Source organism: Syngnathus scovelli, chromosome 18 (genome assembly GCF_024217435.2).
Source record: "Syngnathus scovelli strain Florida chromosome 18, RoL_Ssco_1.2, whole genome shotgun sequence".
NCBI classification, from domain to species: domain Eukaryota; kingdom Metazoa; phylum Chordata; class Actinopteri; order Syngnathiformes; family Syngnathidae; genus Syngnathus; species Syngnathus scovelli.
This window is the reverse complement of record NC_090864.1, coordinates 11,407,902-11,429,861: the sequence shown is the minus strand read 5'-3', so window position 1 is coordinate 11,429,861 and position 21,960 is coordinate 11,407,902. Positions and strand designations below refer to the sequence as shown.

The window sequence follows — 21,960 nt, the reverse complement described above, 5'->3', positions numbered from 1 at the left end:
AAAAAAAAAACTAATTTGGTAGACCCTTAAAAGATATGACTATTAACACAAACTTTTGATTTTGTTTTATTGTAAAAAGATCATAATGCCTTCACCCAAACACATGTGGTTAGCAGCAACACACCAAACTCCAACTGTTCAGAGAGCAGACTGTTTATATTACAATTCTTTTTTTAAATTTTTTAACAAAAAAAAAAAAAGCCCAGTCTTTGTGGCACATGTCGCGGCTATTTTACGATTGCAGTAAATTCATTCTTACAATGTTGATTTGTTACATGGGAAGAAAACTGTCAATTGATATAAATTCATTCAGCTTTTTCCACAAACGTTTTCCAGTGCAAAGTGTGTGATTTGGTCTCTTGATTCCCTTCTCGGTGTTGTTCACATTGGATGGCTGTTGGTGTGCATTCAAAAACAGCCAAGCGGCCACTCAGTTCTTCAACTGATTCTTCACTTTGGGGTAGTTTCAGTCCGTACCAGTTGTCTTATGGTGAAGAGAACCCCAACATTCCATTGGGTATCATAGTTGAGTCAGGTCGCCGCACGTGAGGCTGGCCGATCGTTGGAAAAAGAACACTTGGCTCAATGTTGATCACCCATGGATGCCTCTTAGACATTTTGGGAGAGGAGTCTGACTTTCTTTCCCGTCAACAGCCAGCTCTTCAGGTCCTTGATTGAGGGAAGCTTCATTTTGTCACGGTTTTTACTGTAAACATTCAAGAAGATGCCAAAGAGCACCAGAAGGCCACCCCAGATGTACCTGTGTGAGGAGGGTTGGGAGAAGGTCAGAGGTTTACACCAATGGACTGCAGGGTCAGGAAAGGCAAATCCAAGTTTTCTTATCAAAGCAGTGATCACATGATTCAAAAGAAAGTCCAAAGATGGCAGCACTTACTGAAAAGTGAAGGGCTTGGTGAAGAACATGAAGGAAAAAACAATTGATATTGCTTTCCGACCCGTGGTCACTGCAAAGAAGTCAACCAGTTATTTCTTTTGCTCTTAGTTAGACTTTGGAAGTTCACATATTTGACAAAAAGTTGGCAAACTCACCAGTAACTGCAACAAGAGCATCAAACAGCTTGATCAAGGCCAAAACAAAGGAGACGCCCAAATAACCCGAAAGGGAGAAAAGGAATGCATATCCGTACGTCGTCAGAGGGTCCTAAAAATAGACAATTAACCAGATTACAATAAAATAAAAATACAGCAAATTCACACGGGTCAGTAAGGCCACAATCTTACCTTAGGATGCCAAAACAAATTCAAAAAGATTTCATGTTAGACCCCGTTAAGGTGTAATTTTGCGCCTGCTCACCTCTGAGCAGAAAGAGACTGCTGGTCCAAGCCCACCCACACTGAGCAGCCCTGTCAGGATGTACACAAAGCCGATGGAGTACGAGTACAACACCTGGAAACGTAGCACAGACCCCATAACATGTTAGCCACAAATACATTTGAGAAATGATTTGAACGTTGCCGACATTTTCCATCAGGCTGTCTATGTAAAACACTGTATAGAGGTCAAATACCATTTCAGAATTGGATCCATTATGAAGTTTCATGGCTTTCTCCTGCACATTTCCAATAACGGCATCTGCGCACAGTGCTAGGGAAATGATGAAAACGCCTGAAGACAAACAAACATCTTAGTCATGTCCAAGATAAAGGACCAGTTTTGCCTTTGTGTGCCACAGTACTTACTTACCAGTGACATTAAAGTTGGGTGTCACTTTACTGTCAGCAAGCGTGAACCAGATGAGTCCAAAACTCATGCAGACAGCAGCCGTCACATCAATCACATTATAGCGTTTATCTGAAACACCATTCCAAGCTTCAGCAGAATCATCCCTTTTTAAATGATTTCAAAATAGGCATAGCCGACCTTGTAAAAATACTCCTCCAATCATGACAGGAATGAGTTTACAGCACTTAAAGATGACCTGTGTCGGGTAGTTCAAGTAACCCAGAGAGGTGTTTGAAAGGCCGATGGTTGCCACTGTTAGAAATGCAAGGATCATATACGTCTTCCCGGGTATCCTGGAGGGGAAAAAGAAGTTCAGGACTTCGATCATCTCCATGCAGCAAAATAGCTGTACCTTCTGCGTTTGTCTTTTGTGAATTGAAGCTCCATGAGTCCAAACAGAGAGTAGAACCCAAATTGGACCAGAGTGAGGTACCAACCAAAGGGCTTGAACCCCTCCACTGAAAAGATTAGTTCCTGAGCAGCAAGACAAAACAATTGATTTCTCATTTTTGGTGTCACAAAGTCAGGTGTTCCTTTCAAGGTATTTGCTTTATTACCTGTACATATCCATAGATTAGGTAAAAGAAGAAGACCCCAGCCACACAGATGCAAAACTGTGTGGGGGCACTGAAGTTGCCAAGTCTGATTCCAAGAACCTTCAGTTCCTCCAGAGACTTGATATGAGGGGACATCACCTCTGCGGATGCCGGAACTGAGATTGAAATGTGCTTCCGCGAACTGTTGTACCCCGCCAGGCCATATTTTGCACTCATTGTGGCAAGGTTCTACTCGTGGCTGTGGGAACAAAAAACACAATTTGATCCGTTTCAATTTTCTATCTAGTAAGGTGTTTAATGTGCTGATTTTAAAACAAACTAAGAATATTTATTACGACTGCTCAAACACAAAGAAAATGCAAAACTGTCATGTTATCAAATGTTAGGGGAGAGATTTCAAAAACAAATAAGGAAAAAGCTTTTTTTTCTCAATAGCCAAAATCTCTGCAATAGCATACTTGCTACCGAAGACAAAATCACATGCTTTCATTTCACCATCGGGTGCATTTGAGTAAATTTGAAGGCCAGAACGTTGGAAGACTACTGTACATTAGGCGTTTTGCATGGATGGGAGCAAGAATGCAAAAATCTGACCGGCCCGTTACCTTCGACAACACTTCCGGGTATCTCTACGTTGAATTATAGTCATTTTCCGGCGAAATGCACAACTGTAAACATTTCAAAGTCATAGTTACTGACGATGAAACTCGTCCGTAATCGTCTTCGCCGGTGACAAGTTGTCAATTTTGCAAAGGAGCTGGAAGAAGCCCTCTGGCTAGCAATGTCGTTGCTAGAGTGGCGTTGCAGCAGCAGCAGCGGCAGCCGCAGCCAACAACTTCCGGTCGGCGTATGCATTCACCGGTAAACAGCCATTCCATTGGTCCACCAGTGCGTCCGTCCGGTCAGGTCCTCTTCAATTTCAAATAAGAAATAGGAAAACAGGAAACTCAACAAAAAGTGAAATGACAAACTAAAACAAAGACTAAAATGCAAATGAAAATAAAATGTTCTGCAAATATTAAACCAAGAGCTAGAAAAATCAACATAAAATATATAAATTATACATCAGCATAATGAACATTGGAAGTAATAATGATAAAAGGTCTTAAAGACTTAAATGAAATCAAAAACAAATCAGGCAAAAACATCAAGAGTCAGAAATAACATCATAAAATATACATTTCCAACATCCCAGAGAACCAAAAAAAAAAAAAAGAAAGAGAAAAAGGTAAAATCTCATTTCAAATACAAAAGAAATTCCTGTACTCAAGGTCCCATAAAAGAGCTCTATATACTCTTTCAAAATTTCTTTGTATAATTTTTTATTTGTCCTCCCTTTTTAGTTAGTATATTGTATTATTCCTGTTTATCTTCTGATCTCAGACTTATTCCATTAATATACTATTTCCATGCAATTTTTTTTGTTTTGCTCTTTTTCTTTCCCATACTACCTCTCTTAGCCGGTATGCCCCTTTTTTTTTGTTACCTCGCCAGCCAGAGGTTAATACACTCTAGGAAGGCATTATTTCCTTCCCTGCCCTGCGACAATATAAAAATTCAGAATGGACAGCTCAATCCCTCTTCCATCTCAGATTTGATTGTAATGGTATTGCCTCCTGTCCCTGGGAGGCCCCCGTCGCCTCACCAACCAGGCCTTTATGACACTAAATGGCTAGGCTACAATTTTTTCCTTCTATTCAAAAAATTCTGTTAATAACTCATTTGGAACGAGCCGTCTCTACTCCAGCCAGGTCTCACCCCTGAGCTTGAAGGGGGTCGCACTGTACAAAAAAAAAAGATGCAGGGTTGAATTGGTGAAGGAAAAGGTTAATTAATCTCTCAGAATTTACAGTCTGAGCACCTGCTGCTTTCCCACTCATGGTCTTGACAAGATGAAAAAAAAAAAATCATATTTACAACCTCATGTAGAGGAAGTCTTCAGCTCAGTTCGATTGCCTCCCCATCTTTGCCGTCCAACTTTACAAATGTAGCCATTTGTCATGTGTGACAGATTTAAATAATAAAACCCATTTCCTCTATCCTGGTGCGATGCCATTAAATAATACAATAATTATTTATTGATTATTCAAAAAATATGGGTAAGGATTTTGTACCACAATAAATAAGTCAGGCAGAGGGCAACGGAAAGATGAAAAGAAGCAGACAGAAAGAAAATGACTTTTGCACTAGTGAAGTCTGGATCCAATATGGCTGCTTCCTGCACGGATCAAGACGGACATTATTAAAACAGGGGGCTCATAAGGGAGTGCACCACTTTAGATAAAATAACCTCACATATGAGAATGCTCCTAAGTTGTGCTGTTAATACAATCTGGGCGAGACGGATTCTAACTACAGTTTCCCTTCCTATATCATTCAAAATAAAATTGAGGGAGATCTTTGAATGTTGTTAACCGGGAGCTGTCATAGCCAATCTGAATGACAACAAAAACTAGCAGCCTGCCTCCTGAAAATACAAATTAATAAATACATTTTATTCAAACCCCCGTACACACACTGTCCATGTTTGAAAGAATATTACAAAGAATCATTTTCTGCACACACAGGTCACATACAATGCAAATGTAATGCAAAGGTGAGATGAGAAGCAAGAAATTTTCGCTTTCTTGGGAGCAGCCAGGAGGGGGAAGCATCTCTCTTCAAAAGCCAGGCTCTTTCAAAAATGGAAACAAAAAGTCCTGAAATAATTCACCAGGAAATATCATTTGGTGTGTGCAGTTTTTTTCTGAAACTCGTGAAAAACGTTGATTGTTTCTTCATCAGAGAGACGGTTAATGACATATGTTTCCTTACTCATTCATTTAACCTCTGCTTTGCTTGTAAAGAATGACGCAATTGAGAAATGAACTGCATCGTGTCAATTAATTAGTTTGCTGTAAGCAATAATCTTGTTTTTCCTCCTAACCTTTAACTACTTAATGGATTTATTTGAGAGGCTATTACTTTTCACTTTTTAATTATTCAAAGTAGTCACAGATATAAAATGTCAATCAGAGACTAATTTTGCACATGAATATTATTTACTCAACGCACAATGATGCTGGAGGAATTGTTTCAGGTGACAAGTTTGCCAACCCAGACCAAATTGTGCATTATGCAAAATCCACTCTTGCTTATTTGCATAGATATTAACATTACCTTCATGACATACAGCAATTGTATAGCTTTAATATCTGAAATGAGCTGATGGAAGTCTTGAATTGGATTAGCAGCTGTAATAATACAGTGAGTTGAAAGTTCACAAGTTGCAATGCATTTGTGGGAATAGGAAGGGCGTGTACTCGGCAGCAGCGACTACCTCTCTCTGATCACGTTCAGGCAACGTTGTTAAAATGTCACACAGAGTTTGTGTAGTTTCCCCCTGGAGAACATTGCACTTCCCCGCCACGTGGCCCGCCCGCCCGCCCGCCCGACCGCGTCTATGAATCTCCCTTAAATATACGAGCCACGCGAGGAGCGAGCTTGATTTACGTACTAAGTCGACGCGTAGCCTCGGTTTCCGAACTTAAATCATTTCAATCATGCCGCCGCGTACCTGCGCAAATAAATGCTAGATGATGTCGTTTGTCTGGAAGTCAACGCTTCTGTTGTCGAGCATGTCCCAAAGTCAAAGAGAAGAAATGAAACGCACCGCAGGCATTGAAAACCGTATTCAAATGGAGCTTTTCACTCAGGTTCTATGGCTTCCCAGACCCCCCATGGCACAGACCATGTCATAATCCTGGGTGTCTCATAAAGGTGGAAAATGGATCGTGGGGTCCAGGAAAGGGGGGGGGGGGGGGGTTATGAAAGAAAAGGGGAATGAAATTACAGACCTGGCTGAGTGCACAAATCATGCATATCAGGTTTTATGGCTTGCCAGAAGAATTCAACACCTGTGGAGCACCGTCGCTATAATTGCACATGAACGCAACGCAGCAGGATGGGGGCGGCAGGCACCTTTTTTGCGTGTCGCTGAAATCCGTGAGTAATGCGTGCATCCAGGTATGCCAACTCGGCAAGACTTGAGAGACAGGAAAGGTGATAAAGTTTCGGGAACGCCTCTTATTCCCTTCTGTAGGCCCACACAAGTCACTCACAACAAGGTTTACAACAAATACATGAGGCAAGAGAGGCAATATTAATGTCACGGTTGATTTTGCATCAGGTAGGACAGGTCAAAGAACAGCGTAGGTGTCAAACTCAAGGCCCGGGGGGCAGATACAGCCCGCCACATCATTTTATGTGGCCCATGAAGACAAATTGTGTCATGTGTCAATACTACAATTCAAAATTGTCTTCACTTTTGTTAGAACTCTTGAGTCCTTGTTTGAAATGGATACACGACATAACATCTGGAAATTCTATAGATACACGTCCATCCAATTAGGGACTGCACAAAGTTTGGTGCTATGTCACCGAATAAGATGACAAGAGATTTTCTTTTTCGTCCACTTCCCTTCCCTTCCCTTCTCTTCTCTTCTGTCTTGTGGACAGCAACGCTTGGCCCAAATTGATTACAGCACTCCATCTGCATCACGACTGGCCTCCTCCTGTGTTTGCCTACAGCAGAGTTAGTGTACAATTACACATAGTTTAATATATCTGCCTGCGCACCTTTAAATAAGCATCACCAGTCCACAAGGTGATTTGTCTTGCAGCCGCATTACTCCATTGTACATCTTGATAGCCAGGGATCGCTCCTAGCTATGTTTAAGCATTAAATAGTGTATTATTATTTCACATAAATCACACTGAGATGTGAGGCGGGTATTCATAAATTTTACATCTCTTACAGACAGTATTTTAAGGCCTCTCTTTCCCGCTCTCCCTGTCACGTGGAATTCAGTTGCATTTCCAGATAGTACATTAAAGAAGGCCCGAGCAGGGCGGTAAATTCAAAACAACACGACGTGCATTTTAGATTAAGTTCCATCACACAGTTTTGTGCTCTTGAATTCGTTTTCTGCATCCAGCTGCAGTCTGAGAATATGCACCATTTTAATACTGAAGGATGACATGAAGTCAATTTTTTTTTTTTTATGATTATATTTTCATTTTCCCATCTGTGCTTGACGATGAAAGGATACAATAACACCCCCCCCCCCCGCCCCCCCTCTTGTATTTTTCCAAACTGTCTAGTGAGGAAATGACTTCACGCAGGAAACTGCATGTCAGCTTTGTGCACGGGCAGCCATTGGGTCAGGCTGCCGGCCGACGCTTTCTTTTCTCAGCTCCTTCTCTGTTTGAGAGGCAAAACGCCACCAAGTGACAAAAAAGGAAATTGGGTTCACTGTTGTTTTGGTTATTCCAAGGACATTTGTTTCTGTTTTCTGTCTTGGCTTTTGGAGTGGCGCTGATTTACAAACCATTACTTATGTGTTGCTTTGAAATATTGAACTCTGTCTGGCTTAAATTGGAGGTGATGTAATGGAGCTTTGTGTGTCTTTGGAGTACAAAGAGATGGACTTTGCCGACAATCAACCTTGTCTAACATTACCATCGGTTCACACGCATTACAAAAAGTGGCAGCATTTCGAAAATATTCAAGGGATGAGTAGTTACTTTATTTTGTTATATTTCGCACTGGTTAACTTCTCTTTACATTTTTGTGAGAGGAAAGATAGCGAAGATGTCACTTGAAACTTTTGCTGTCCAATGAATCAAGGTTTTATGGGGGCACTTTTAGCACCTTAGTCACTTTACATGATTTCCTATGGGAAACATTAGTTTGAAATTAGCCCGCCTCAAGGAAAAGAGAATGCACCTGGAAAAAAAAAATGGTGATGCAGCCCATGCTCCTTACCTAGAAAAAGTAAGGTGTTGACACCCCCCCTCCCTATATTTCACTCCTCCATGTTCTGTGTGTTTTACGACTGTCAATTTCCTCCACACCTGACCCTTTTTAAATCTTGTAATTAAAGATCCGCTCAAAATGTCTTCTTTCCATCACTGTACTGTATGTGATGGGAATATAGCATAACTATCAGGTCTCAAAACTCTTTTATTACATACATATCTCAGCCTGTGATTTCTTGCCCACATTTCAAGCGTGCACCTCTCTTAGAGCTAATTTTCCCTAATAAACCATGCCTCTAATTTTTGTTTTTGCACCTAATCGCTGCACGTTTTAATGGCTGGGGGGGCTTCGTTGAAGCAACAAAGTAAAAAAATGTTTTTTTGTAAAAGTCACTGCAAATTTGAGTTTGACAAGATGCCAGGACAGGATTGGGGAGAGTGAGCGCAATGTGTCTTTGAACTAGTTGATGCTTGCTGGGAACATGGCTCCTGGCTTGATGTTTCGTCTGAAGTGGGAATTGAAGAAAAAGCACAGCGCCAAATGATTCAGTGAAAAGATGGCACACATTCACAGGTATTCTGTTCATGTGACATCACCCTGTGTAAAATTGACAGCGGCATGTTGATTGAAGCTTTGCTAACATTGGTCAAATTGTGTTTGCAAATGGAGATAAAAAGAGAAGCACCTGTGGCTATCTTTGATTTGTGTACTTTTAAAAAACAAATTACCTTCAAACAGATGGGTTTGTTTTCATCATGTTGTCCCTTGATTATTTGGAAGAACATGTTTTCGGACACTGACAAGTATGGGCTGGTTGTGGGTTTTTTTTCCGGAAACTTTGCTCCTGTCAGTCTGTGGACAGATGCACACACATGCACATACACGCGCATATTGGCAACTCGACCTGGGAGAATAATTACAGACGCTATATTAAACAATCATAAACCAGACGTGTTCCCTTCCAGCCTGTCATCAAGGATTTAAACATGAATTACATCAGGGTGGAGGAAAAAAGATGAAAGTGTTTAATTATATTTGTTAAGTGGCATCTCTCCCACTTTCAAGTAATTTTAATAATGGCATGGTTTCAATACTTCTTGACATGGCGTAACTGTTTTTATTTCTGATAAAAGCGGTCATTAAGGGCAGGGAGTGGCAGTGTCCCGCTAAAACCAGCAGATGGGGCTCTTTTTCCTCTTTAATGCAATGGTCCATGGGCTTCCCTTCACATGGACTGACCTTGTGAATCACCTGCACAACAAATGCACTGTAAATGTTTACATTTGTCTGTGGCTATAAAAGTACGCGCATGCACAAACACACAAATTGCCCTCATGTACATTTTGAAATCACACTGTTTTTTTTTTTTGGGGGCAAATGAACACTAAGACAGTATGTAGCTTCTGCTTCCAAAACAGACGGCAACAACACAACACGAAGCTGTTTTCTCTTCTCCGTTATCTCCAGCTTCCTTTTTGCCCTTTGGTTAAACATTCTCTTGGCACGCATGATCTCATTTAACTTTGATTTCCTCTTTTTTTTCTTTTTTGTTTCCCCCCTTCAGGACGGCAAGCTCAATGGTTCCAATTTCCAGTCCATTCGCCAATTTTCAAGCCCAATGACAGACAACACACACTGGAATGGCTGTTTAGCCTAAGAAGGGAATTGGTAAGTGATGATTTTAAATGCTCTTTAAGATAAAACGGAGAGTTTGGAGCAGATAAGAAACCCAGCTGGGGTCCAGTGCAGGAAGTTTGGAGATACCGGCTGGAAATGTGCACTGACATTACAGTGGCTGCAAAACCACATGTGTGCTTTGAGTTACTGAGCTTGATTGCAATGACATATATCTTTTCCCTTTTTGTCATGTTTACACCAGAAAACGTTCAACATACCTTTTATATAATAGGTGTTCCTATTTTATCAAAAATAATTTGAACTTCACGCATACTTTGAACAATGAACGCTTCACATCACCACATGCTTGTTTCTTTTGCGTAGCATTTAATAGAAATTGCAATCCATGTATAATATGCTGAGATTAAGTTTTATTAAAAAGGTAAGTTGATGGTGGCCTGCAATATTTACTTTCTGCATTCCTGGTTAACCTCTTGTGCATGCAAAAGGGAACGTGTCCATCACAAAAAGAAAGCAGCTGCATTGTGGAGCTTTTAAGTGTTTTGTGTAATCCTTTCTCCTCAATAATATGAAGCTTAAGGATTAGGAAGGTCTTTTTTTTTTTTTTAGCAGATTTTGAGTAGGAGCGAACCTGGGAATTCTTTCTCGTTCACTCTCTCCGCAACTCTGTCATGAAACAGAGCGCACATTTCCATATCAATCGGATTAGTTCCAAGACCGGGGAAGTAGGAGTAATGTAAGTAACCGTACAAATTCAAATATAGGACATCAAACATATTGTTAGGCATTCGTTTATTTTTGAAGCAGTCCTGGCTCTCTCTTTCTCTGTGAAGATGAAATAAAAATGTCGGTTTTTTTTTCATTTCATTTCGAACGGTGGTGGGTGCCACTGTGGTTCAACATGTAAACATAGTGCAGTATTGATTTTGCAAAGTGACTATGCCATTTAAGACTGTGCCATATATAGATAGATAAGTTTTAATAGATGTTTTCTTTTTTCTCAAAACAAACTCCCATTTAAAAAAGAAAGCAAACCGAATTACTCAGCAGTCTGAGAGCAGACAGTGACTGTGTCTGGATAAAACGATGTCTAGATGGAGGCCTGCCTGCCTGCCTGCCTGCCTGCCTGCCTGCCTGCCTGCCTGCCTCTCCACAAGCCTTTTGGACTTATCCTGTCTCTCTTTAATTGAAAAAGCAGCTCGGCTGTGTTGTCTTGGGATTTGTCCCTTTACATTGCAGCTTCCAAACAGGAAAACCAATAGTGGGAATAGACCCCTGAATGTAATTAATTTGCTGGGGTATAGGGGGACTATTATTGCAGGAGGAAGAATTCTAATCAGTTGCAGATTCCTTCCTGTTTGCTTAGCGTGACCGTAGCCAATTACCAGTGAACTCAGTCTTACAGTTTCACTTCCTGTGCTACCCAAAGAATGGACCGAGTCTGCTGCTGCTGCTGCTGCTGCAGACTTTTGCAGCATGGCGGAGGAAAAGATGACAAAAGGACGACAATACCTGACTGTAAAGGTTAACAGCACAGTAGAAGTCTCGGATAAAGCCAAAACGGGTGGTAGATACCCCAAAACACAAAGTATGCCATTTATCCACCTAATACAGAACATGGAATGCGCTTTATGAAGGAAATGAAAGGATTCTAGACTTGACTTGACTTCTCTCATGGAACAGCTGCAAAGGAAGGGACTGAACTCAAAGTCACAAATGCAATAACAGGTAACTCAATCATTCCAGCAACGTGAGCGAGAGACGCAATTTGGCATCGCTGGGTTCCCTCAAATCGAATTAAAGCACTGGACTAAACAACGGAATGACAATCGCCAAGACATTCCTGAATTTGCATAACAAGTCCTTTTTTTTTTTTAAGAGCACATGGAAGTAACTCAATATGTCATGATACTTCCTGGGAAATTGTCCATGGTTATTAAGACTGATGTTGCCCTTGCTAAAGGCTTCCCAAGCAAATATATTCCATATTTCAACAAGTCATTTTTGTCACACGCATTGCTCAGTTGCTAAAAATGAATATATATTAGAAGCTGTGGATGGATGGACGTATGCATGTGTGTGTATATACATATATATTATATATCTATCTATATAGCATACAATAAATGTGCCGCATATATGACAGACAACGATCCCAAATACCCAAAATAAAATCAGTAAAAAGTAAAAGCTCTCAAATGACTCCCCTTAGCCGGATAATACTCCTTGTTTCTCGTCATTCATTCTCTTTGGCCTCCCTAGAGGGGTTTATCCCAATAGTTTTCCCCTGTAATAGTTTTTTGGGGAATATTACTCCCCAGCCTGGAGGTCTCCCATTATTCACTTTCACTTTTAAGATGGTTGTTTAGCTGTAGCATAAGAGGAGGTGTGGAGACTTGGAACATGTAACGGGACATTAATTCATTCATTGTAGCGACATTGCAAACATAAATCAAGATGTTTTGGTCAAAGTTTCAGTGCAGCGTTGTGGAGCTGCAACTGCAGGATTTTTTTTTTTTTATTGATCACTGAGATTTATTATGACCAGTTGACAAACATATGTAGTCACTAAATTGCCATAATGGAGCAGTTACCTGTCTTTTATAGTATCACTTTGTCACTTTTGATCATGGTAAAAAAATGTAAACAAGATATGTATACTGGAAAAAACGGGGTCCATTCTATCTGGTGCCAAGTGGAGGGTCCAAATCCCTAAAGTAATCCCACTAAAACGGGAAGGTACACTCGCAGCCGCCTCTTCTGCATCTGCTGCCTTGGATGCTTTCACAAACACAAGGTATTCCTGGAAGAATTGATTCTGTTAGCTAGTACATTGATCACACACATCGCCCGAGGACAGAAGATGGCTTTACAAGCAATAAGATGGGAGACAATTATATTATTTTAGTGAAATAAGACAGAGTACATGCAGTGAATGCCAATAGTCCAGGCAGGGAGGGCTGGCTGGCTGGCTGGCTGGCTGGCTGGGTTGTTGTTTCCGGGGGAGTTTGGGACAGCCGGCCCCCTCTGTGTGTTTTTCATCCTCAAGTGGCACAGTAATCCACTAAAGTTTCCTCCGCCCGCTTCTCTCAATGCAATCAGGATGCGCAGGCTCACCCGTGATTGCGTTCATTTGTAAAAGCATCCAAGACAAAATTGAACCCCAAGGCTGATAAGCTATAAAGATGCTGATCAGATCGCGACTAAGGAGTCCACACTTGAGGGCGCAAGGTGTCAGCGCCGGAGCCAAAAGAGCAATGACTCTGTACGCTTCACTCGGAGCCAGGCGGCCCTTCCAGAATATCAACAAGGGAGGAGAAAAAGACAACAAAGTGCCGTTGTTCATATGAAATTTCATGAGGCATCTCCAGACAAGAAGGCATACCTAAACTAAGGCTTAAACATTTCCAACGAGAAGTCTTACAATCATTGCGTTTATCATGTTTATTTTTTTTCCTCTCTTGACCTTGACGCAATAGCGCCTCTGCTGGTTGCGTCCACGTAGTGCACTCCATTTTGCCTCAATACGATCGACCACGTTTCGTAACGATCGATTCATTCATCGCGCTGTCCTTTGCTAATATAGATAGTATTTGGAATGGAGATCGTTTGCTTGACCATATCGTAATTTCTCTATGGATCCTCACAAAATTTTAGCAGGAGCTTTATTTGACTACCTCTCCTGCATTGTGCAAATGAGTCGCCGAAGTAAATGAACAAACCCGTGCCATTAAAATATAACAACCCAAGAGTAATTATTCAGACACTCCACGTTCTTCAACTAGTAAAAACGATTTACGGGAGGGTCCAGCCAGTGAGGCCCAAATGCATTTCATTAGATTATTTTTGCCTCTCACAGCCATCGTGCCAAATCACAGCATTATTCCCATCGACGCTCGTTTCTGTGCTAAAATGCAAAAAGACAGACAGATGGAGAGAAAGGGGAGGATCTCAGGATGTTTTTTTCCCGCTCCATCCTTGTGGCCCTGGTGCGTTAAATGTCAAAGAGCAGTCAGCGGGAGAGACTGATTCCAGGAGGCGATGTGAATGGGACGATTGAAGACCTGCTTTGATTGACAGCTCTTCCTCTCCCGCTCTGCCCTGAGGCTGATTGACAATGTGGTTCATCTCACATTTTGTGACTGAGCTAATCCAGTAAATTCCTACCAGACGCAGCGGCAACTCAGCAGAGACTTGCCACTCCTTTCCAAGGTGGAATTTTTATTTCATCTCCCCCAAATAAATGTTTTCGCATCTGCATTGCCCAAAACAAACCAGTAGAACACAGCGGAACTTTATAATTAAAACAGTTTTGTTTTGGAAGACTTTTTTTTTTCCATGAATTAAAATGTAGACTAATTACATGTGGGAATTAACCTGCTGTTAGGCTCGTGATTAACATTCTCATAGGTTACTGTCTCAATATGTGGCAAATGGGATCAGCTCATTTGAACGATTGATCTCCTGCCAAATTCTGAAAATTAATTGAGTGACAGACAAGTTAAACGTCCACCCCCGCCCGTCTGCCTACAAGGTGAGAGTGTCATCCTCCTGACCTTGCACCTGTATTTTCATTTTGCAGACATGACATCCAGCGCAGCTGTGTTTTCAAAGAGAAACCGAGACACGCATTCACCAAAAGAGACAAAATTGCAGATGTGCTTTTCTACCTGAGTGTGTGCCGGCTTGCTGCGACGGCTATTGTGACCCAAATCAACGGCCGCCGCCGCCGCCGTGTACGAAGAGTGAAAAATATTTGACACTTTCATTAATCACCATTCCTAAATGATCACTCTGCGAGGCTATGCATTTAAGCGTGATTAATTGCCGAGAGAGCCCAATCAAGCGATGAATTACCTGCCTAACCTTTTGTAGGGAAACCCAGTGTGGTTAACTATGTCAAGGAAAATGAAGAGGTCACAATAATGAGAATCAATCAAAGGCCCCATTTAAAAACACTCACGGTAATTGGCAAGTGGATTCCGAGACCTTAGCAAAAACTATTTAAAGCCCCCACAGTCATGGAATCATTTTTAGGGCTCCCTCTACAGCTGTGTTATAAACACATGCAGTAGATATTTTTGAATTCTTTTGATTGGAAAGTATAAATTTGCAATTCCCTTATTGTGAGACCAATGAAGCTAAGAGATTCTAGTTTATTTTATAAAACAAGACCCATATCGAGTTAAATAAATACCCATTTAAAATTGTTTAGTGCGTCAGTCTTTTTCATTTCCATGTGCGAACAAAAGCTAAAATAGAAATCCAGTATATATTGCATTAACATGTCAACGATGAGGCAAACATACACAAATGAACTTTAATAATTACATGTTTTTCTTTGTACCATTCAAATTCAAATCATTCCTTCTTGACACCGCCAATACATCTGTCATGCCCGCTTTTTTTTAATAATTAAAAAAGAAATAGAAACATACTAATGAGATAACTTAACTTCAGGGCTTTGCCGCTCCACTGACTATCATATTAATGTATTCCCGTGTGAATTAAACGCATCATCAAACACCTAAGTTCCCTTCATATTTTCCTGTGAAAATGATGGCTGGACACAGGGGTCTACCTTGCCCTCTAAAGTAAAAAAAAAAAAAAAAAAATGAAGGGCATTCTTCATTATTATACCTCTTGTGATTACTTGTTAATAGCCCTATACTAAAAAGGTCCCCCCCTTCCAAATTATTGGGAGTTTTGTTTTTTATGAGAATGACATTGTTTCGGTCACTAAGTCATTAAGAAATGGATATGATCTATGACTACTTTCTCGTTGTTGGAAACTTTCATATATTTTGATTGAGCCATTTTTATTAAATCAGTTCAGAATGCAGACGTATTTTAGAGAGGCCACTTTGAGATCGTGCAAAGATGCCAGATCATTCTCTTGTGTAAGAAGAAATATATTTTCTTTTAACCCTTTATTCTCCACTATGAAATGAAAGTTGTCGTTCTGTGAGTGGCAGGCATAGTCGATATTAAATACGTAAATGTATGCTTTTTCAAAAACCTTCATACAGATGCCAAATAAAGGCCTCGAAAAGTTTGGAGCAATCAGGCTTACAGTTAAGGTGTGACTGAAATGTTGGGATGAATATTTCAAACAGACTTTTGCCCACAGCAGTGGGAGAGCAAAGTGGGCGATATGTGATTGATCATGTCCCACGGGGGATGACAGCCGCTGTGACATTTACACACAACAAACGGTGGTGGCTTCACCAAACTAAACTCACACAAGCCATGCACATGGCGTAGTCTTTCATTTTTAGCATGTGCACGCTAAAGCTGGCTGATAAACGATTTGCCTGGCAGCACTTGCGTCCATATTTTATCATGGCAGCAGACAATGCTCTGTGGCGTTGCCAGCCACATAACAGCTTACCCCCATAATTAACTTTTGCAGGGCTGATAGAGAGGCTTCATCAAAGGCAACCAAGATATCATCTAATAAGAGATTTACTGAAAGGTATACATGGCTGGGTAGTCCCTATAAACACACGCCGACAACTTTTGTCTCCTATCTAGACTGCTTGTGCGCTTCATCGCTCTAACTTTAACCAGACAACCTTTCAGCATGCCCCAGGTTACCTCTTAAGTCTGCTCTTATTGGTCAGATCCTTAGTGCTCACTCTTGAAAGGAATTAATGTGTGACCTGTGACCCGGCCCTTTAAAGCATTAGCCTGTCAACTGATGGTTTCTATTTGCAGGCCCCAATGGGAAGCTTAAGGACTATAGGAAGATTTCTTGCCATGGATTTGTTCTTATCGTGAGTTAATTGAAGGAAGTCTTGATTGAAATTGAAATCAAATCTATACATTTCCCATTAATATATAAGGAATAGATTGCAGGTCCTGTTTTTCACGTCAATATGACCCCATTATGTCACATCATGCTTTTATTATCACACGCACAGTCAAAACAAACAACAAAGAGCATAGATGATGGTCACGGAAAAGTGCTGCCTCATTCAATGAGAGTTCGGCAGATGCAAAGAGTGTGTGTGTGTGTGTGTGTACGTGTGTGTGTGTTTGGGAGTTGTCATAATGTGCATTAGGGTGTGTATATGAGAAGTGCTTTGGGATGATACCCGTAGCACTGCCTCACTGCGCCGTGTCTAAATCATGTGTACAAGCTGTTTCCAATAAAGTGTGAAATTTGATAAAGAGGTCTGGTTTTATATTACAAAGCCCGCGGGGCGCTCGGACCTGTGCGATCATGAATACATTTTGCCTGATAATAACGCTGTGACTCCAATGGCTGCCGCCGCCACAGGAAAAACTGCTGCCCTCCTGGAAATCAACTTGTGAGGCAGGCTGACACCTGTGTAAATGGACAGCTGATGGGATTAGAACATATTTATGCTTTCTGGGTTAGTGTTAAGGGACTTTTACAAGTGAGGCTGAGGAACACAAAGGACTGGAGGGCAGGGTGCCACGGGTGAACAATTTTATTCATGAGGGAAACACTGTAGAGACTTTTCAGTTTATAACTTACTATTAAATTACGTCTTATACTGCCTGTGATCAAACGTTCGCTAACTGGCCACAACATTAGGTACCCATTAGGAAACATTAGGACTGTTAGGCAGATGTGCTAACCACTAGAATCACTATGCTGCCTATGATCTAAGATTTAACTTCTGTCAGACTGCAAAAACATTTGTAAAATGGAAAAAAAAAAAAAATCTCATCACCCAGGATAGGTGAAGTCATTCCCATCTTACTTGATATTCCCCGTCACAGCAGTCTGGCCCATATCTCCGGTCTCCATACAGTATCTATCTGCGGAGGTAGGCAGGTGTTGTGATGAATGTTCAGTAATTGTAAGAGTTCAGTGATACAAAGATTCAAATCCATGGCAGTGAGAAATGGAAGAGAGCCAGCCCCAGGGGAAATTTCAGGCTGTGAGGAAGTGCATCCAACCTGTCCAAATAACAGATCACATCCCAACTTGGTCACTTGCTCAGAACGTGGCTGATATTAGAAATGTGCTTTTATTACAAATGAGCGGCTCTCTCTGCCATCAAACAAATCTGCAAACAAATATATGGTCCGAAATTTCATTTATATATGGGCATAATGATTCTCTAAAATGAAAGAAACTTTGTGACGGTCACTGTGAAGGGTTACGTATATGCTGAGTTTGATATTTTGTCTGTATGCGCGTGAGGAAAAAACTAAAACAAAAAATAATTACCTACTCTCAAATGATCAATTTTCATCTCTTATGCAACCCAAATGATTTTTCGATAGCTATAGCCATGTCTAATTGGGCCCGTTTGGTGAGTATAAATCCCAAACTAATAGTAATCGAATGGAAGTCTAATCATATTCATTTGAACGGAAAGCAATCATCTGTACCTTATTCAGACATGCAATTTTCAAACCGCATCCCTCCAGGCTCGAGACAAACATTCTACTCATTACAAGTGCGTGAAGGATTTAGCCAGCGTGCCTCTGATTCTGACGCTTGTGACTCACAGTCAAAATCACATTTGAAAGCAGTAATTAAAGGTGTTTGGCAAACAAATCAGTCAGCAGCGGAGTTCAATTTGCTTCTTTGTTTACACATGCGTATGTGAGCAGCTTTGAAACGTGCACCTTTTCTTTCCCGGGTGTTTTTTTTACCCTCTGATTACAAGAACGTGCCTTATCATCAAGCTTTAGCTTGTATTTGGGCAGATCGGCAATCTTTGGAGCAAATGCTGACAATATCCTCACCTAGAATCCAGATTGTCTGAGCAGATTAGAGTCGCACATGTTTACATTTATGGAGCTGTCAATTTCTGTAGCAGTTGACATCAACAATATGCAACAAGTTTAGTTGCCAGAGTCAAACTATGGCACGAAAAAAAAACCCAGCAAGGGATGACTGTACCAGTCGAAATGGGCCTCATTAAGAATGAGCGCTCTGTTGACTTCCTCTCAAGTTAAGCTGGAGAAAAAAACACAGACCGGACGCGTGGTCTTAGCCGTCCAGTCATCATATTGATTACATCATCATTTAGCAAAGACGTAACAAGGAGAGAAAACAAGGGCAACAAATAAGGACGTACAAAGAAGCGCAAATGAGAAAAGAAAAATACAACAGAAAGATGTTTGTTTCTTTCTATTCGTGGGCTGAAAGCGCATTCATTCAAATCCTCAGCATCCTGTCTTTTTGGTAGTACCTCCCCCCCTCCAAAGATGCAAGGAATTACGGCTTCTGCCTCCCCCTCCACTATATTTAGACCATTTAAGGTTGTTTTCAAAGGGGAAAGTCAAAAGATGCCTTTTTTTTTTCTTCGGATATGAATAGGGTCGCCGCTTCTCTATTCTCACTACGCGCCCACGGGAGTTCACCTTTTCAAATATAACAAATGCCTCAATTAAAATCCCTTTCAAACACCAAGCTTATTTTTTTTCATTTTTTTTTTTTGATAACAATTCACCCCTGCAGTTTACCACCACTGCATTCTCTCTGAACAGGGAAATACTATAGAGAAATAAAAAAGAAGAGTCAACAAAGGGATACTAAGGTGGAATGGCAAAGGGTGAAGTGGCCTGGAATGATCTGAGCCAGCAGATGGCAGGGTAAGAACACTTACAGTATAGAGCCACTTCCTGCATACACAGCCCTACACTACTTTATCTGTTTTCATCAAATACAGTTAAATGCATTCAAAAAAAGTACATTTTATAGCTGGCTTGATCAACCAGTTAGGTTGTTCAAGTACATTTTCATTTCAGGCTGGAAAAAAACAAACCTTCCTCTTTTCGACTTCTCAAGAAGTATTAATTTCATGATTAGAGCACGCACACATTGATAATCGGGTCGAATTTTAGCATTTTATCAAGAACGTTGCTGAAAGATAAAAATGCAACCATTGTGTTTTTTCTCCCCGAAGGCTTAATATACTTTACGTCAAATATTGTTACAAGCGGCACCACGGTAGACTAGTAGTTAAAACATCTGAAGAGTCAAGAGGTCACGGGTTCAAGTCTCTCAGGCCTCCCTAAGCATGTTCTGCTTGTGCTTGCGTGTTTCTCCGGGCTGTCTCTTTTTCTCCCCGCATTCCAATAATTTGCATGTCAGGTTAAATGAAGACTCTAACTTGTCGGTAGGAGTGCGAATGAATGTTTCTTGCTCTGTATGTGCACAGCAATTGAAAATAATGCCTTTTTAGCTTTTATTAGCACCGGGAGAATGAAATTAATCAGAGCTCTGTGAAAAATGGCTGGCTTTAATAAAAGAGCTCTTATAAATACAAACAAGTAAATGCAAACAACATGTCTTACGTTTTTATTCAAGACCCCCGGCCGGATATAATAGACATCTGAGCCGTATGGTTATGCAGATTAACTGCCTGTTGTTGTTTAACTTTGCCTTCTTTTAAGCTCCAGGGAGGAAACCATAGACAAAGTTTTTCCATTTTGTAATTTTGCGTAATTAATGATTGTGCCTGTTCATCCTTTCCAACATTGAGTTACATGTGGCCAACTGCGTTCGAGTCAAGCTAGTTCAGCTTGGTATTAACAAACCAATCGATGGCTAGATGGCAAAATCTTCGCAACTACGGCTTTCGTGTAAACCGAACGCAACCTGGCTTTTGTTGCCTAACAATCAATTCCACACAAAGCAACAGGTAGTACTTTAATCCCAGACCACCATTCAGGAAATCAAGACAATAACAGGACTGGATTATGAAAATCTAACCAATGTAAAATGAAACAAAATAATTTCAAAAATATATGTATGTATATCACTGAAATAAAAGGTTTATTCCGACAAATCCGTATCCTCTCCCACTATATTTCTTTACAAGCCTAAACTAATAAGGTATATTTTATCTTGGGAGGGAAAGTAATAACATTTATCCCGTCGATCCCGACTTGCCTTTTGGCCTTTTTTTTTTTTGCCTTTTACTCTGAGCGGCTAGTCATTGTCCCGAGTGTCTCCCAACAATCTCCAAAATGCAACTTAATGGTACATTTATGATTATTTGTTGGAGAATTTGTCTCCGTTCTACTGACTGATGTTATAAAGACGAGCACAGATGAGATGGTGAAGCCAGCCTCTGGTGATTGTGTTACTTACACGTCCACCCTAGCGCCGGAAAATAAATCTCTCTGACTCCAATAAAATATGTTATTTCTTCCATATGAATCATGCGACCACACTGGGCTTCATCTCTGACCGTACTGTGTTTGCTGCAGGCTTGGAGATTTAGATTTGGAAGATATATGAAGTGAGCCACATATTTACTGGCACTCGTTGGTCACCACATCAGGTACACACATCTTCGCAATCTAATGAACTGCAATACAAGCACATTAGGAAATATTAGGCCTTTAAAAAGCCAATAAATCTTGCGTAATATCCAATGATTGCACAACATGTGCTTTGTTGTCCTTGTAGTATTTTATTTACATTTTAAATATAGTATTTTTATTTAGGATTTTTTTCTGGTTCTTGATCATTTTTGTCATTTGGTCATGATTTTGTTTTGGTAATTTGGATATGTTTACACAGTTTTATGGGGTTAATATATTTTCCCTGGCCTCCACATAATTATTAAGCATACCGGTCAGTCAGAAAAAGGAGTCTTTGGTATTATAGTTTGCTATAATGCCAATTTGGTATTGCTTTGAATATTTTTATTTTTGCATTTTCATATTCAAAGTTAGTTGTCAAGTTATTGTAAATATATGCAGCTTTATTGTCTGATACAAAAGGTGGGTGACAAAATAATTTACAAATATAATTTAGAATTTCAAATAAAATGCTGGGGGGGCTGAACTGGGATTTCTGACCGTGTGTAAGTGATTTTTAAATAATTGTTTTAATGGATGAATTCATTTTTATAGGTGTTTATTTTTTAATTGGCTCCTGTAGGCCCTAAGCAGCACAAATACTGTACCACACATAATGCTGTTTTGATTTTTGAGTGGAGCTTGTCCTGACCGCAATTGTGTTTAGTGTTGTTAACATGTAGACATTGAAATGGCTCTTTATAGAGTCACTTCAGAATTGCTCATGCATCGTCCCTAACTTTTTCCCCAGCAGACTGATCTGAAATGATCTGCTCCACCCCAAACCAACTTTTACCTCGCCTCGCCTCACCTAGTCACAATGCAGCAGGCGTGTTGAGGCAGACATCATTTTTAAGGTGGTGCGAATGTTTGGGTGGCTCTCAAATGAAATGGATGGCATCCCAGAGAGGCCTATCAAA

At 40.5% G+C, this 21,960-nt stretch overlaps 1 protein-coding gene and 1 long non-coding RNA gene across 3 annotated transcripts in view; one reads left to right on the top strand and one right to left on the bottom strand.

Moving 5' to 3' along the window:
* LOC125985763 (uncharacterized) overlaps positions 1-21,960 on the top strand; it is a 143,823-nt gene that overhangs the window by 2,976 nt on the left and 118,887 nt on the right. The window contains exons 2-3 of one of the 2 annotated variants that reach the window (XR_007487433.2): positions 9,666-9,769; positions 14,322-14,949. This is a non-coding gene — a long non-coding RNA (uncharacterized lncRNA). Of the gene's footprint in view, positions 1-9,665; positions 9,770-14,321; positions 14,950-21,960 lie in introns of those variants that run through there. The other variant, XR_007487432.2, reaches the window with a different exon arrangement.
* On the bottom strand, positions 51-3,144 carry slc35b3 (solute carrier family 35 member B3). Its single transcript, XM_049748815.2, has 10 exons — positions 2,907-3,144; positions 2,302-2,539; positions 2,097-2,218; positions 1,883-2,037; positions 1,706-1,813; positions 1,530-1,627; positions 1,316-1,408; positions 1,051-1,162; positions 896-965; positions 51-760 (listed from the first exon to the last, which is right to left on the bottom strand). The coding sequence occupies exons 2-10, from the start codon at positions 2,515-2,517 to the stop codon at positions 610-612; spliced, it is 1,125 nt and encodes a 374-aa protein (XP_049604772.1). The 5' UTR covers positions 2,518-2,539; positions 2,907-3,144; the 3' UTR covers positions 51-609.

What these genes read in the sequence shown, in the direction of transcription:
- slc35b3 (XM_049748815.2), bottom strand. Translation starts at nt 2,517, where the DNA reads ATGAGTGCAAAATATGGCCTGGCGGGGTACAACAGTTCGCGGAAGCAC. An exon ending in TGGAGGAGTATTTTTACAAG is followed by an intron (nt 1,814 to 1,882) that starts GTCGGCTATGCC and finishes ATGGTGTTTCAG; the next exon opens with ATAAACGCTATAATGTGATT. An exon ending in CAGTCTCTTTCTGCTCAGAG is followed by an intron (nt 1,163 to 1,315) that starts GTGAGCAGGCGC and finishes GTCTATTTTTAG; the next exon opens with GACCCTCTGACGACGTACGG.